This window comes from Panulirus ornatus, chromosome 4, assembly GCF_036320965.1.
Source record: "Panulirus ornatus isolate Po-2019 chromosome 4, ASM3632096v1, whole genome shotgun sequence".
Lineage (NCBI taxonomy): Eukaryota > Metazoa > Arthropoda > Malacostraca > Decapoda > Palinuridae > Panulirus > Panulirus ornatus.
Window position 1 is genome coordinate 50,310,432 of NC_092227.1, and position 18,001 is coordinate 50,328,432.

Genomic DNA, 18,001 nt, shown 5'->3' on the forward strand with positions numbered 1-18,001 from the left:
TGCATATACATACGTCCACACACGCAAATATACATACCTACACAGCTTTCCATGGTTTACCCCAGATGCTTCACATGCCCTGATTCAATCCACTGACAGCACGTCAACCCCGGTATACCACATCGATCCAATTCACTCTATTCCTTGCCCTCCTTTCACCCTCCTGCATGTTCAGGCCCCGTTCACAGAAAATCTTTTTCACTCCATCTTTCCACCTCCAATTTGGTCTCCCACTTCTCTTCGTTCCCTCCACCTCCGACACATATATCCACTTGGTCAATCTTTCCTCACTCATTCTCTCCATGTGCCCAAACCATTTCAAAACACCCTCTTCTGCTCTCTCAACCACGCTCTTTTTATTTCCACACATCTCTCTTACCCTTACGTTACTTACTCTATCAAACCACCTCACACCACACATTGTCCTCAAACATCTCATTTCCAGCACATCCACCCTCCTGCGCACAACTCTATCCATAGCCCACGCCTCGCAACCATACAACATTGTTGGAACCACTATTCCTTCAAACATACCCATTTTTGCTTTCCGAGATAATGTTCTCGACTTCCACACATTCTTCAAGGCTCCCAGAATTTTCGCCCCTCCCCCACCCTATGATCCACTTCCACTTCCATGGTTCCATCCGCTGCCAGATCCACTCCCAGATATCTAAAACACTTTACTTCCTCCAGTTTTTCTCCATTCAAACTTACCTCCCAATTGACTTGACCCTCAACCTTACTGTACCTAATAACCTTGCTCTTATTCACATTTACTCTTAACTTTCTTCTTTCACACACTTTACCAAACTCAGTCACCAGCTTCTGGAGTTTCTCACATGAATCACCCACCAGTGCTGTATCATCAGCGAACAACAACTGACTCACTTCCCAAGCTCTCTCATCCCCAACAGACTTCATACTTGCCCCTCTTTCCAAAACTCTTGCATTCACCTCCCTAACAACCTAATATATATATATATATATATATATATATATATATATATATATATATATATATATATATATATATATATATATATATATATGTATATATATATATATATATATATATATATATATATATATATATATATATATATATATACATTCTTCAAAGCAAACACCTGATCCACACATCCTCTACCACTTCTGAAACCACACTGCTCTTCCCCAATCTGATGCTCTGTACATGCCTTCACCCTCTCAATCAATACCTTCCCATATAATTTACCTGGAAAACTCAACAAACTTATACCTCTGTAATTTCAGCACTCACTCTTATCCCCTTTGCCTTTGTACAATGGCACTATGCAAGCATTCCGCCAATCCTCAGGCACCTCACCATGAATCATACATACATTAAATATCCTTACCAATCAGTCAACAATACAGTCATCCCCTTTTTTAATAAATTCCACTGCAATACCATCCAAACCTGCTGCCTTGCTGGCTTTCATCATCCGCAAACCTTTTACTACCTCTTCTCTGTTTACCAAATCATTTTCCCTAACCCTCTCACTTTCCATACCACTTTGACCAAAACACCCTGTATCTGCCTATATTTGAAGAATGTATGTGAGAAATACTTAGAAAAGCAAATGGATTTGTATGTAGCATTTATGGATCTGGAGAATGCATATGATAAAGTTGATAGAGATGCTCTGTGGAAGGTACTAAGAATATATGGTGTGGGAGGCAAGTTGTTAGAAGCAGTGAAAAGTTTTTATCGAGGATGAAAGGCATGTGCACGTGTAGGAAGAGGGGAGAGTGATTGGTTCTCAGTGAATGTAGGTTTGTAGCAGGGGTGTGTGATGTCTCCATGGTTATCTAATTTGTTTATGGATGGGGTTGTTAGGGAGGTGAATGCAAGAGTTTTGGAAAGAGGGGCAAGTATGCAGTCTGTTATGGATGAGAGAGCTTGGGAAGTTGAGTCAGTTGTTGTTCGCTGATGATACAGCGCTGGTGGCTGATACATGTGAGAAACTCCAGCAGCTGGTGACTGAGTTTGGTAAAGTGTGTGAAAGAAGAAAGTTAAGAGTAAATGTGAATAAGAGCAAGGTTATTAGGTACAGTAGGGTTGAGGGTCAAGTCAATTGGGAGGTAAGTTTGAGTGGAGAGAAACTGGAGGAAGTAAAGTGTTTTAAATATCTGGGAGTGGATCTGGGAGCGGATGGAACCATGGAAGCAGAAGTGAATCATAGGGTGGGGGAGGTGGCAAAAATCCTGGGAGCCTTGAAGAATGTGTGGAAGTCGAGAACATTATCTCGGAAAGCAAATGGGTATGTTTGAAGGAATAGTGGTTCCAACAATATTGTATGGTTGCGAGGCTTGGGCTATGGATAGAGTTGTGCACAGGAGGGTGGATGTTCTGGAAATGAGATGTTGGAGGACAATATGTGGTGTGAGGTGGTTTTGATCGAGTAAGTAATGTAAGGGTAAGAGAGATGTGTGGAAATAAAAAGAGCGTGGTTGAGAGAGCAGAAGAGGGTGTTTTGAAATGGTTTGGGCACATGGAGAGAATGAGTGAGGAAAGATTGACCAAGAGGATATATGTGTCGGAGGTGGAGGGAACGAGGAGAAGTGGGAGACCAAATTGGAGGTGGAAAGATGGAGTGAAAAAGATTTTGAGTGAACGGGGCCTGAACATGCAGGAGGGTGAAAGGAGGGCAAGGAATAGAGTGAATTGGATTGATGTGGTACACCGGGGTCGACGTGCTGTCCATGGATTGAATCAGGGCATGTGAAGCGTCTGGGGTAAACCATGAAAAGTTCTGTGGGGCCTGGATGTGGAAAGGGAGCTGTGGTTTCGGGAATTATTTCATGACAGCTAGAGACTGAGTGTGAATGAATGGGGCCTTTGTTGTCTTTTCCTAGCGCTACCTCGCACACATGAGGGGGGAGGGGATGTTATTCCATGTGTGGCGAGGTGGCAATGGGAATAAATAAAGGCAAACAGTATGAATTATGTACATGTGTATATATGTATATGTCTGTGTGTGTATATATGTGTGTACATTGAGATGTATAGGTATGTATATTTGCGTGTGTGGACGTGTATGTATATACATGTGTATGGGCGTAGCTTGGGCCATTTCTTTCGTCTGTTTCCTTGCGCTACCTTGCAAACGCGGGAGACCGACAAAGCAAAATAAAAAATAATAAGTGATATATATATATTTATGTGGTTTATATATATATATATATATTTTTTTTTTTTCATACTATTCGCTATTTCCCGCGATAGCGAGGTAGCGTTAAGAACAGAGGACTGGGCCTTTGAGGGAATATCCTCACCTGGACCTCTTCTCTGTTCCTTCTTTTGGAAAATTAAAAAAAAAAAAAAAAAAAAAAAAAAACGAGAGGGGAGGATTTCCAGCCCCCCGCTCCCTTCCCTTTTAGTCGCCTTCTACGACACGCAGGGAATACGTGGGAAGTATTCTTTCTCCCCTATCCCCAGGGAATATATATATATATATATATATATATATATATATATATATATATATATATATGGTTTACCCCAGATGCTTCACATGCCCTGATCCAATTCATTGACAGCACGTCGACCCCGGTATACCACATTGACCCAATTCACTCTATTCCTTGTCCACCTTTCACCCTCCTGCATGCTCAGGCACCGATCACTCAAAATCTTTTTCACTCCATCTTTCCACCTCCAATTTGGTCTCCCACTTCTCCTTGTTCCCTCCACCTCCGACACATATATCCTCTTGGTCAATCTTTCCTCACTCATTCTCTCCATGTGCCCAAACCATTTCAAAACACCCTCTTCTGCTCTCTCAACCATGCTCTCTTTATTTCCACACATCTCTCTTACCCTTACATTACTTACTCGATCAAAACCACCTCACACCACATATTCTTCCCAAACATCTCATTTCCAGCACATCCACCCTCCTGCGCACAACTCTATCCATAGCCCATGCCTCGCAACCATACAACATTGTTGGAACCACTATTCCTTCAAACATACCCATTTTTGCTTTCCGAGATAATGTTCTCGACTTCCAAACATTCTTCAAGGCTCCCAGGATTTTCGCCCCCTCCCCCACCCTATGATTCACTTCCACTTCCATGGTTCCATCCGCTGCCAAATCCACTCCCAGATATCTAAAACACTTTACTTCCTCCAGTTTTTCTCCATTCAAACTTACCTCCCAATTGACTTGACCCTCAACCCTACTGTACCTAATAACCTTGCTCTTATTCACATTTACTCTTAACTTTCTTCTTTCACACACTTTACCAAACTCAGTCACCAGCTTCTGGAGTTTCTCACATGAATCAGCCACCAGCGCTGTATCATCAGCGAACAACAACTGACTCACTTCCCAAGCTCTCATCCCCAACAGACTGCATACTTGCCCCTCTTTCCAAAACTCTTGCATTCACCTCCCTAACAACCCCATCCATAAACAAATTAAACAACCATAGAGACATCACATGCAAACCTATATTCACTGAGAACCAATCACTTTCCTCTCTTCCTACACGTACACATGCCTTACATCCTCGATAAAAACTTTTCACTGCTTCTAACAACTTGCCTCCCATGCCATATATTCTTAATACCTTCCACAGAGCATCTCTATCAACTCCATCATATGCCTTCTCCAGATCCATAAATGCTACATACAAATCCATTTGCTTTTCTAAGTATTTCTCACATACATTCTTCAAAGCAAACACCTGATCCAGACATCCTCTACCAGTTCTGAAACCACACTGCTCTTTCCCAATCTGATGCTCTGTACATGCCTTCACCCTCTCAATCAATACCCTCCCATATAATTTACCAGGAATACTCAACAAACTTATACCTCCGTAATTTGAGCACTCACTCTTATCCCCTTTGCCTTTGTACAATGACACTATGCAAGCATTCCGCCAATCCTCAGGCACCTCACCATGAACCATACATACATTAGATAACCTTACCAACCAGTCAACAATACAGTCACCCCCTTTTTTAATAAATTCCACTGCAATACCATTCAAACCTGCTGCCTTGCCGGCTTTCATCTTCCGCAAAGCTTTTACTATATATATTTTTACTATATATATTTTCATCGAATCAAGGCATGTGAAGCGTCTGGGGTAAACCATGGAAAGCTGTGTAGGTATGTATATTTGCGTGTGTGGACGTATGTATATACATGTGTATGGGGGGGGTTGGGCCATTTCTTTCGTCTGTTTCCTTGCGCTACCTCGCAAACGCGGGAGACAGCGACAAAGTATTAAAAAAAAAAAAAAAAAAAAAAAAAATATTTTCATCGAGTGGCCTCTACATTTTGAGCAGTGCTTACATATAGGGATATAGGAAGCAGTCTTTGAAATAGCTTATATGAACATAGCTACATTTCAATTTTATTATCCTGACATTCCCTACTTAGCCTAGTTAAGTTCCCAGAAGACGCTACTTTCAGTGAGATTTACACGTAATATACCACATTTTCCTTAGACATATATTGTGAGATGTGTTCCGGAGAAAAATGAAACCACATTTTTTCCTAGGCATATATTGAGATTTTTCCATCCCATAGTAACTGAAAAATTGCCATAAATCTTAACTTGAGATTGTTTCCCTTGACCTACCCTCAGAATTCAGGATTTTCAGCTCCAATCAATACTTTTTTAAGACATTCATGTTGCTATAAAGAAAACCCATGTAGGAGTACATTAAAACCACCATCATCCTTCCGAGCGTGCATAAAAGTTTGGAGTGCTTCATCAGCATAGAGTACTAAAGACAGGCTGCTGTATAAAAGTGATGTGGAATGTCACCCCTTTCCTTTTATCATTTGTCTTTTTCTATGCCTCTTCTTTGAGGTATTGACTAAATTGTTATTTATCACAGAATGAACTGTTTTATAAACTATATGTTGTATGCACATGTCTCGTTTGTAACAACATATGGAAATTTATTTAGAAATATCTGGTGATGATTGGTTAGCATCATTTGTTAACAATTCTCATGTGTTGCCATTTATGTTCTTCAGCCATACATAATCTCTGTTTATTAGTATTCTTATCTATTCTTCTCTCTTTTGTTTCTCTCTCTTTCTTTTCTAATATACACATAATTACTTTTTAGAGGCTGATGAATATAAGGCAGATATAGTCTATGTACCAAATTTGTTCCTGTAGTGATTGCATACCATAGAACTTGTTATCCATAATTTGAGGCATCAAAGTGTTCAAACCAACACATTTTTCAGTTTTGATTGGCAATTTTCCAGTATCTGAAAAAATTTAAAAGATTGAAATTTTTTTATTTTATTTTTTTATTATACTTAATTACTGTCTCCCACGTCAACAAGGTAGTGCAAGGAAACAGACGAAAGAATGGCCCAACCCACCCAAATACACTTATATACATAAATGACCACCCACACACAAATACCTACCTATGCATTTCAACATATGTATACATATACCTACAAAGAGATATACACATATACATATTCACACTTGCTGCCTTCCTCCATTCCCATTGCCATCTCACCACACATGAAGTAGCAACCCCCCACGTGTGCGCACGCATGTGAGGTAGCCCTAGGAAAATACTAAAAAGGTCACATTCGTTCACAATCAGTCTCTAGCTGTCATGTGTAATGCACTGAAACCACAGCTCCCGATCTACATCCAGGCCCCACAAAACTTTCAGTGGTTTACCCCAGACGTTTCACATGCCCTGGTTCAATCCATTGACAGCATGTCGACCCTGGTATACCACATCATTCCAATTCACTCTATTCCTTGCATGCCTTTCACCCTCCTGTATGTTCAGGCCCAGATCACTCAAAATCTTTTTCACTCCATCCTTCCACCTCTGATTTGGTCTCCTGCTTCTCCTAATTCCCTCTACCTCTGACACATATATCCTCTTTGTCAATCTTTCCTCACTCATTCCCTCCATGGATGTAACCATTTCAGTACACCCTCTTTAGCTCTCTCAACCACACTCTTTTTATTTCCACACATCTCTTTTCCTCTTTCATTACTTACTCTATCAAACCACCTCACACTACATATTGTCCTCAAACATCTCATTTCCAACACAGCCACCCTCCCTCGCACAACCCTATCTATAGACCGTGCCTCACAACCATATAACATTGTTGGAACCACTATTCCTTCAAACATACCAATTTTTGCTCTCCGAGATAACATTCTCACCTTCCACACATTTTTCAACACTCCCAGAACCTTTGCCCCCTCCCCCACTCTGTGACTCACTTCTGCTTCCATGGTTCCATCCACTGCTAGATACACTCCCAGATGTCTAAAACACTTCACTTCCTCCAGTTTTTCTCTATTCAAACTTACCTCCCAGTTAACTTGTCCCTCAACCCTACTGAACCTGATAACCTTGCTCTTACTCTCAGCTTTCTTCTTTCATACACTTTAGCAAACTCAGTCACCAACTTCTGCAGTTTCTAGCCTGAATCAGCAACCAGCACTGTATCATTAGCAAACAACAACTGACTCACTTCCCAGGCCCTTTCATCCACAACAGATTGCACACTTACCCCTCTCTCCAAAACTCTTAGATTCACATCCCTAACCACCCCATCCATAAGCAAATTAAACAACCATGGAGATATCATGCACCCCTGCCACAAACCGGCATTCACTGGGAACCAATCACTTTCCTCTCTTCCTACTCGTACACATGCCTCACATACTTGGTAAAAACTTTTCACTGCTTCTAGCAACTTACCTCCCACACCATATACTCTTAATACCTTCCACAAAGCATCTCTATTGACCCTATCATATGCCTTCTCCAGATCCATGAATGCCACATACAAATCCATCTGTTTTTCCAAGTATCTCTCGCATACATTCTTCAAAGCAAACATCTGATCCACATCCTCTACCACTTCTGAAACCACATTGCTCTTCCCAATTTGATGCTCTGTACATGCCTTCACCCTCTCAATCAATACTCTCCCATATAATTTCCCAGACATACTCAACAAAGTTATACCTCTGTAATTTGAACAATACTCAACAAAGTTATACCTCTGTAATTTGAACATTCACCTTTATCCCCTTTGCCCTTGTACAATGGCACTATGTATGCATTCTGCCAATCCTTGGACACTTCACCATGAACCATACATACATTGAATATCCTTACCAAACAATCAATACGACTGTGTGCACTGCCCCACAGTGACTAGTGTTCCCACCACATGGTGTTTTTTGGTGCTGGTGAATTTTTACTGTCTCCCACATACTTTCTGATGTGGTATTGTGTGTTGGTCTTGTACTTTTGTGTATTCTGTGCACCCATGATTACTATCATGGACAATGGCCCCTCCCATTTGGCTGAGAGCTACTTGAAGACATCTCTGTGTCATGAGAAGCACAAGAGGAACATCTTAATCCTCATAAAGATGGAGTTGTGCAAGGGGTTGACAAAGGGTGAGTCCAAGGTGGTACTTAGGAAGGACTTTGCCATTGGCATGATGACTTAAAGAATCACCAAGCAGCAGAAGGTTGAGGCATTTCTTTGCTTACATATATTAGTATTTTCTCTTTGTAGAATATTTGTGAATAGGTAAAATATTTTAAGATGCACGTGAGGTAGAAAGTGCACCAAAATCTCTGTGACTGTTGGCAGGTGGAATAAGTGTGGGTCCTGAGTGGAGCGCATCACATACCTGCAGGCATGTCAGGCACGCAGTTACCACTTTCGCGTGTGGATCTGTGCTACCTGTGAAATTTATATATACCTGCTAATGTGATTTTCCAACAACCCACCCTGTTTATGTTTGTAAGTATTGCATCCAAATATCCAGCAGTATCTTCTCTTATCCCAGAATCAACATTTAAATGGAAGAAAATCTCTCTGACCTTAGAAGTGAAGCTAGAAATCTTACAACATGCCCACATTGGTCAGGGAGCATCAGTTTGGTAGAAAATGCACCGAAACTTCGGTAAGGTTTGGCATGTGGAGTAAGCATGGGTCGTGGGTAGAGCACACCGTGTTCCCACCAGCAGGTCATCATCACTGTTACCATTATGTGCAGATCTGTGTTACTTCTGTAATTTTGGTATACCTGCTAATGTGATTTTCCCTACAATCTGCTGCCTTTATGTTTGCTGATATGGTATCCAAACATCCAACAACATCTACCCCAGAGCCAGCAGTTAAATGGAAGAGAACATCTGTGACCATAGAAACAAAGCTAATCTAACCACAATGGTTAGAAATCTACTAATGGAGAAGATAGAAACAATGCTATCATGAGACAGAGGAAAAACTGCCTTTGTATCCTTCAGCTCAGGTCTAAAGTCCTGAAGATTTATGAGTGTTTATGTAAAGTAGACAATGTAGCTGAGCCATAGCCATTTCAAACAAGTAAAGGATGGCTAGATAAGTTTAGTTGACATCAAAAGTTACATAATGTGAAGGTAATGGGAGAATCTGTCTGTGTTATGTACAGTTTCTCTTTATGCAAAGTTTTTACAGAGCATAACCCCTACATATAGCAAAGGATGGGCAGTTTCTGAATTGTTTAATATGTTTGAAATAAAATTTGAATAACCAGAATTTTTGTTATTCAAAATGACTGATTTTTGTAAGCATTTTGAATAACTGAGGGTTTACTGCACTGATAAGTACAAATTGATATGTGAGTGATTATAGAATAATGAGATAGTGGAATAAAGGAATATGAATAATTTTTATTATAATACCCAAAGAAGCAGATGATAAGAATATTAAAACAGTGAAATAAGATACAAGCTTCATTTGTAGTTTACTTTGAGTTGAATAATGATAAGTAATAATTTGAATATAATACCTATTCCCATTTCTGTCCGGATTTTCTCTTTCTTAATGTAATACTTTTATATGTACATCTGGGTGTTTGATAAATAAAACAATCTGTACAATACAGTATTCTATAAACAGAATATATTTCAATTATAAGACTTTATTTTTTTATACTTTTTCCATTTTCCATGTTAGTGGGGTAGTGCCAGGAACAAAGAAATGCCACATTTGCTAACTGTGAAGTAATGATTATATGTAATTGATAACATGATAATGAAATAAGAAATAAAAGGAATATAGATAACTTCAATCATGATAGCACATCCTGTATATATCAGTGAGACGTTTATCCCTGAGGATAGAGGAAAAAGAATACTTCCCAAGAATCTCCAATTTGTCTTATAAGATGACTTAGAGGAGCAGGAGTGGAGGAACTGGAATTATCTCCCTTGTATATTACTGTATTAATCTTCAAAAGTAGGAAAAGTGGAAGGAGCTAAGAGAGGATTTTTCCCTGAACTCCTAGTGTTCTGTTTCTAAAGGTACCCTTTAAATCAAGAAATAATGAACAGATTTCAGAGAAAAAGATTGAAAAGTTTTATAGATTTGATGTACAAAGTGGTAGTTTAGCTGGACTATATCTAATTTTTGAGATAAAAGCAAAATATTTGCTGCAACTCATTTTTTTAATCTTGGCCAAGGATCAAAATTTGTTGTTGGCTTTGATCCATTCAGCACTAAATTTTATGAGCAAAGAAAAGTTACAGACCTCATATGTTTTTGCTTTTAGTTTGTGAAGTCCTTCATTACTAATCAGATGCATCATTGTGCGCCAGTGATGACTTCTGTCAGTATCATTTACACTAATGGCTCAAGATTTCACAAATCTTAGGTATCCACAAGCAAAGGACCAGCCCCTGATATAGTTAAGCTGTGGCCACTTAATGAAAAAGATGAATTTAGAGTATTTCAGAGTGTTTGAAAAATGGCTTTCACTGTTCATGTGATGATATTGTTGAAGTTTTTAAAATGGAAAAGAACTTGATTATAGGCAATGGTCAAGAATATCTAGTACTGTTTCATTCTATAAGGTATAATTGTATCCATTCAAGTCAGGATTTAACAATTCTAGTGTTATTGGATGACTGTCATTACTGTCTGACTTACTGCCAGTGCAATTTAAAATCACATATTCAACTAGGTATTAGGAGGCATGCTTCATTAGATATTCACTGAGTATGTTATGTAAGCAGTATGCTGTTCCAGTATTCTACAGAGACCCTTACTCTCCCAAAATGAATACTCTGTACATTATAATAGTGTAGCTTAATTGTCATGGAAGAATATGCTTGCATACATGCTTTGATTTGAGGAAATTGCACGGTGTACTTAGTTTTTATACCATATCCACAGTTTCCTAATGCATTTGTGACACATGCTGATTTGGAGTGTGTAGACTTCCGATACTTGCTGTGTGGCTTAAGCAGTGGAGGTGTGGCCATATATGACACTTCATCTATCAAAAAGGGTCGAACTTTCAGTGAAGTTGCTTCAGTTAAAGGCTGCCGAAGAGGAAGTCATAAATATCAGGTATTGTTTCTTGTGAAACAGTTAACAAAATGCAAAAGTATTGTTGAATGTTGCTCATACAGACTGTTACCCTCATAGGAGAAGAGTGATAATGCAGTTGCCATATTCTGGGCATGAGTTAAATATATGGCTTGCATTAAGTAGTCTCTCATCTTCACTGGTTCACAGGCATACTTCTTTTCTGATCTTTGTGTTCTTTTCCTGGTATAACAAATAGGCATAACCAAGTTAGCCTCAAGCTTATGGTGCATGTGTGGTTGATATCCTCTCAAAAGACAGTAACAGAAGACTATCCAAGCATATTCTAAAAGGTATGACAATACTGCTTCATTCCCTTCTTACTGTTTATCACAATTTGCCCTACCCAGGTAACTATCATATAAAAATCACCTCTATTTGTTCATCTACTGCAGGGTATTCTTAGATTTCCTCTTCTCATCCCATAAGTTTCCAGATTATTTTCAGTTGTTAGAAGTGGAGGGAACAAGGAGAACAGGGAGACCAAATTGGGGATGGAAGGATGGAGTGAAAAAGATTTTGAGCTATCAGAGCCTGAACATGCTGAAGGATGAAAGGCATGCATGGAATATAGTGCATTGGAATGATGTGGTATACAGGGATCAACATGCTGTCAATGGACTGAACCAGGGCATGTAAAACGTCTGGGGTAAATCGTGGAAAGGTCTGTGGGGCCTAGATGTAGATAGGGAGCTGTGGTTTCGGTGCATTACACATGACAGCTCGTGTATGGATGTGAGCAGATATGGCCTTTCTTCATCTGTTTCCTGAGACTACCTCACTGACATAGGGGGCAGTAATTGGATGTGGGGGAGAAGAAAAGAATATATGTATTATCTTTTTCTCTTTTCCTTCATGCATTTATGCTCTTTCTTGTGAGGTGGTGTGGCTTCAGAAATGGATGACACTGAATAAGTATGAACATGTACATTTATATATGAGTATGTTTGCTCCATGGTTGTTTAATTTGTTTATGGATGGGGTTGTTAGGGAGGTAAATGCAAGAGTCCTGGAAAGAGGGGCAAGTATGAAGTCTGTTGGGGATGAGAGAGCCTGGGAAGTGAGTCAGTTGTTGTTCGCTGATGATACAGCGCTGGTGGCTGATTCATGTGAGAAACTGCAGAAGCTGGTGACTGAGTTTGGTAAAGTGTGTGGAAGAAGAAAGTTAAGAGTAAATGTGAATAAGAGCAAGGTTATTAGGTACAGTAGGGGTGAGGGTCAAGTCAATTGGGAGGTAAGTTTGAATGGAGAAAAACTGGAGGAAGTGAAGTGTTTTAGATATCTGGGAGTGGATCTGTCAGCGGATGGAACCATGGAAGCGGAAGTGGATCATAGGGTGGGGGAGGGGGCGAAAATTTTGGGAGCCTTGAAAAATGTGTGGAAGTCGAGAACATTATCTCGGAAAGCAAAAATGGGTATGTTTGAAGGAATAGTGGTTCCAACAATGTTGTATGGTTGCGAGGCGTGGGCTATGGATAGAGTTGTGCGCAGGAGGATGGATGTGCTGGAAATGAGATGTTTGAGGACAATGTGTGGTGTGAGGTGGTTTGATCGAGTAAGTAACGTAAGGGTAAGAGAGATGTGTGGAAATAAAAAGAGCGTGGTTGAGAGAGCAGAAGAGGGTGTTTTGAAATGGTTTGGGCACATGGAGAGAATGAGTGAGGAAAGATTGACCAAGAGGATATATGTGTCGGAGGTGGAGGGAACGAGGAGAAGAGGGAGACCAAATTGGAGGTGGAAAGATGGAGTGAAAAAGATTTTGTGTGATCGGGGCCTGAACATGCAGGAGGGTGTAAGGAGGGCAAGGAATAGAGTGAATTGGAGCGATGTGGTATACAGGGGTTGACGTGCTGTCATTGGAGTGAATCAAGGCATGTGAGGCGTCTGGGGTGGACCATGGAAAGCTGTGTAGGTATGTATACACGTGTGTGGACATGTGTATGTACATGTGTATGGGGGGGGGGGTTGGGCCATTTCTTTCGTCTGTTTCCTTGCGCTACCTCGCAGACGCGGGAGACAGCGACAAAGTATAAAAAAAAAAAAAAAAAAAAAATGTTTGCTGATAACCACAATAGAAATGAAGCACAGTAAGTTCCCAGGTGCATTTTTGTGTAATGATCACATTGTCTGGGGAGATACAAGAATGAGATAGAAGACTTAGAACAGTCAGTTTATATACAAAGAAGAGGTGGGGCTAAGTCGCCAATGGTAAACAAGTATTTACCAGTGGCATCTTAGCCCATTTTTGCTTTCCAAGATAATGTTCTCAACTTCCACACATTCTTCAATGCTCCCAGAACTTTTGCCCCCTCCCCCACCGTATGATTCACTTTCACTTCCATGGTTCCACTTGCTGCCAAATCCACTCCCAGTTATCTAAAACACTTCACTTCCTCCAGTTTTTCTCCATTCAAACTTACCTCCCAATTGACTTGTTCCTCAACCCTACTGTACCTAATAACCTTGCTCTTATTCACATTTACTCTCAGCTTTCTTCTTTCACACACTTTACCAAACTCAGTCACCAGCTTCTGCAGTTTCTCACCCAAATCAGCCACCAGCACTGTATCATCAACGAACAACAACTGACTCATCAAACAACCATGGAGACATCACACACCCTGCTGCAAACCAACATTCACTGAGAACCAATCACTTTCCTCTCTTCCTACACGTACACTTTTCACTGCTTCTAACAACTTGCCCCACACCATATACTCTTAATACCTTCCACAGAGCATCTCTATCAACTCTTATCATATGCCTTCTCCAGATCCATAAATGCTACATACAAATCTATTTGCTTTTCTAAGTATGTCTCATACATTTTTCAAAGCAAACACCTGATCCACACATCCTCTACCACTTCTGAAACCACACTGCTCCTCCCCAATCTGATGCTCCGTGCATGCCTTCATCCTCTCAATTAGTACCCTCCCACATAATTTCCCAGGAATGCTCAACAAACTTATACCTCTGTCATTTGAGCACTCACTTATATCCCCTTTGCCTCTGTACAATGGCAGTGCCATTGCAAGCATTCCTCCAATCCTCAGGCACCTCACCATGAGTCATACATACATTAAATAACCTCACCAACCAGTCAACAATACAGTCACCCCCTTTTTTAATAAATACCACTGCAATACCATCCAAACCCGCTGCCTTACCGGCTTTCGTTTTCCGCAAAGCTTTTATTACCTCTTCTCTGTTTACCAAATCATTCTCCCTAACCCTCTCACTTTGCACACCACCTTGACCAAAACACCCTATATCTGTCACTCTACCATCAAACACATTAAAGAAACCTTCAAAATACTCACTCCATCTCCTCACATCACCACTACTTGTTATCACCTCCCCATTAGCCCCCTTCACTTAAGTTCCCATTAGTTCCCTTGTCTTACGCACTTTATTTACCTCCTTCCAAAACATCTTTTTATTCTCCCTAAAATTTAATGATACTCTCTAACTCCAATTCTCATTTGCCCTCTTTTTCACCTTTTTTACCTTTCTCTTGACCTCCTGCCTCTTTCTTTTATACATCTTCCAGTCATTTGTATTATTTCCCTGCAAAAATCGTCCAAATGCCTCTCTCTTCTCTTTCACTAATAATCTTACTTCTTCATCCCACCACTCACTACCCTTTCTAATCTGCCCACCTCACATGCTTCTCATGCCACAAGCATCTTTTGCACAAGCCATCACTGCTTCCCTAAATACATCCAATTCCTCCCTCACTCCCCTTACGTTCTTTGTTTTCACCTTTTTCCATTCTGTATATATCCCTCTTTTTAAACCAGGTATTCCCAGTAACTATTCTTTTTTTGGTATGCAACTCTACAAACTCTTCATCATTTTTATTCATAGTACTGAATACCCTATGCACCCAAATTATACCCTCAACTGCCACATTACTTACCTTTACATTTAAATCACCCTCCAGTAACACCTGATCTTGTACATCAAAACTGCTGACACACTCTGCTGCTCCTTCTAGAATTTACTTCCTTACAGTTCACACACACCCACAATTGCTTCAGGGGTAGTGCTACTCCCTCCTTATCTCTTGTCCTATCACCAACCCCTGACATTACTCCAAAGACATTTCCTAGCTATTGTTCCCTTTTACCCTTGAGCTTTGTTTGGCTTATAGCCAGAAGATCCAGGTTTCTTTTCTCAAACATGCTACCTATCTCTTCTCTTCTCATTGTGGTTACATCCACACACATTCAGACACCCCAGCCTGAGCCTTTGAGGAGGAGGAACACTGCTTGCCTGGCTCCAACTTCCCATGTATTCCTCGCTTGTTGTAGAAGGCAACTAAAGTGGGCGGGAGCCGGGGCTGGAAACCCTCCCCTCCTTCTATTTCAATTTCTAAATGGGGCAACAGAAGGAGTCAAGCAGGAAGTGCTCATCCTCCTCGAAGGCTCAGATTTTGGTGTCGAAATGTGTGTGGATGTAACCAAGATGAGAAGAAAGGAGAGATAGGTGGTATGTTTGAGGAAAAAACCTGGATGTTCTCGCTCTGAGTGAACTGGAGCTTAAGGGTAAAGGTGAAGAATGGTTCGGAAAAGTCATAGGAGTGAAGTCAGGGGTTGGTGTGAGGACAAGAGCTAAGAACGGAGTAGCATTACTTCTGAAGCAGGAGTTGTGGGAGTGTGTGATAGAGCGTAAGAAAATAAATTCTAGATTGATGTTGGTAAAACTGAAAGTGGATGGAGAGAGATGGGTAATTATTGGTGCCCATGCTCCTGGTCATGAGAAGAAAGATCAGAGAGGCAAGTGTTTTAGGAGTAGCTGAGTGAGTGTGTCAACAGCTTTGTTGCATGAGACCAGGTATTAGTGATGGGTGATTTAATTGCGAAGGTGAGTAATGTGTCAGTTGAGGGTATCATCGGTGTACATGGGGTATTCAGTGTTGTAAATAGAAATGGTGAAGAGCTTTTCGATTTGTGCTGAAAAAAGACTGGTGATTGGGAATACCTGGTTTGAAAAGAGATATACATAAGTATATGTATGTGAGTAGGAAAGATGGTCAAAGGGCATTATTATATTACGTGTTGATTGATAGGAGTGTGAAAGAGAGACTTTTGGATGTTTACCTGCTGAGAGGGACAGCTGGAGGGATATCTGATCACTATCTTGTGGAGGCGAAGGTTAAGACTTGTAGAGGTTTTTAAGAAAGAAGAGAGAATGTTGGAGATAAGAGTGGTGAGAGTAAGTGAGATTAGAAAGGAAACTTGTTTGAGGAAGTACCAGGAGAAATTGAGTGTAGAATGGCAAAAGGTGGGAGCAAATGATGTGAGGGGGGTGGAGGAGGAATGGGATGCATTTAGGGAAGCAGTGATGGCACGTGTAAAAGATGCGTTTGGCATGAGAAAGGAGGGGTGGTGGGGTGAAGTAAAGCTTTTAGTGAAAGAGAAAAGAGAGGCGTTTGGATGATACTTGCAAGGAAGGTGTGCAAATGATTGGGAGATGTATAAAAGAAAGCAGCAATAGGTCAAGAGGAAGGTGCAAGGGTTGAAAAAGAGGGTAAATGAGAGTTGAGATGAGAGAGTATCATAAACTTTAGGATAACAAAAAGATGTTTTGGAAGGAGGTAAATAACATGCATAAGACAAGAGGACTAATGGGAACATCAGCAAAGGGGGCAAGGGGGCAAGTAATAACAGGTAGTGATGAAATAAGGAGATGGAGTGAGTACTTTGAAGGTTTGTTGAATGTGTTTGATGATAGAGTGGTAGATGTAAGGTGTTTTGGTCAGGGTAGTGTGTGAAGTGAGAGGGCCAGGGGGAATGGTTTGGTTAAGAGAAAAGAAGTAGTGAAAGCTTTGTGGAAGATGAAATCCGGCAAGGCATTGGGTTTGGATGGTACTGCAGTAGAGTTGATTGGTTGGTAAGGATATTCAGTATGTGTGTGGACCATGGTGAAGTGCCTGAAGATTAGCAGAATGCTTGCATAGTGCCATTGTACAAATGCAAAGGGGATAAAGGTGAGTGTTCAAACTACAGAGGCATAAGTTTGTTGAGTATTCCTGGGAAATTGTATGGGAGAGTATTGATTGAGAGAGTGAAGGCATATACAGAGCATCAGATTGGGGAAGAGCAGTGTGGTTTCAGAAGTGGTAGAGGATGTATGGATCAGGTGTTTGCTTTGAAGAATGTGTGTGAGGAATACTTAGAAAAACAGATGGATTTGTATGTAGCATTTATGAATTTGGAGAAGGCATATGATAGGGTTGATAGAGATGCTTTGTGGAAGGTCTTAAGAATATATAGTGTGGGAGGTAAGCTGCTAGAAGTAGTGAAGAGTTTTTACCCAGGCATATGTATGAGTATGAAGAGAGGAGAGTGATTGGTTCCCATTATGTTTATGGATGGGGTGGTTAGGTTTTGGAGAGAGGGGCAAGACTGTAGTCTATTGGGGATGAGAGGGCCTGAGAAGTGAGTCAGATGTTGTTCGCTGAGGATGCAGCTTTGGTGGCTTGATTTGAGTGAGCAACTGCTGAAGTTGGTGACTGAGTTTGGAAAAGTGTGTGAAAGGAGAAAGTTGAGAGTAAATGTGAATATGAGCATG

The 18,001-nt window shown here is 40.6% G+C and overlaps 1 protein-coding gene across 8 annotated transcripts in view; it reads left to right on the top strand.

The window, feature by feature from the left end:
* Positions 1-18,001, top strand: part of LOC139766213 (DNA excision repair protein ERCC-8-like) — a 137,429-nt gene that overhangs the window by 74,703 nt on the left and 44,725 nt on the right. For all 8 annotated transcript variants that reach the window (XM_071694568.1, XM_071694551.1, XM_071694523.1 and 5 more), the window contains one exon: positions 11,228-11,404. In XM_071694568.1, the coding sequence (XP_071550669.1) occupies positions 11,228-11,404 (177 nt within the window). The remainder of the gene's footprint in view (positions 1-11,227; positions 11,405-18,001) is intronic.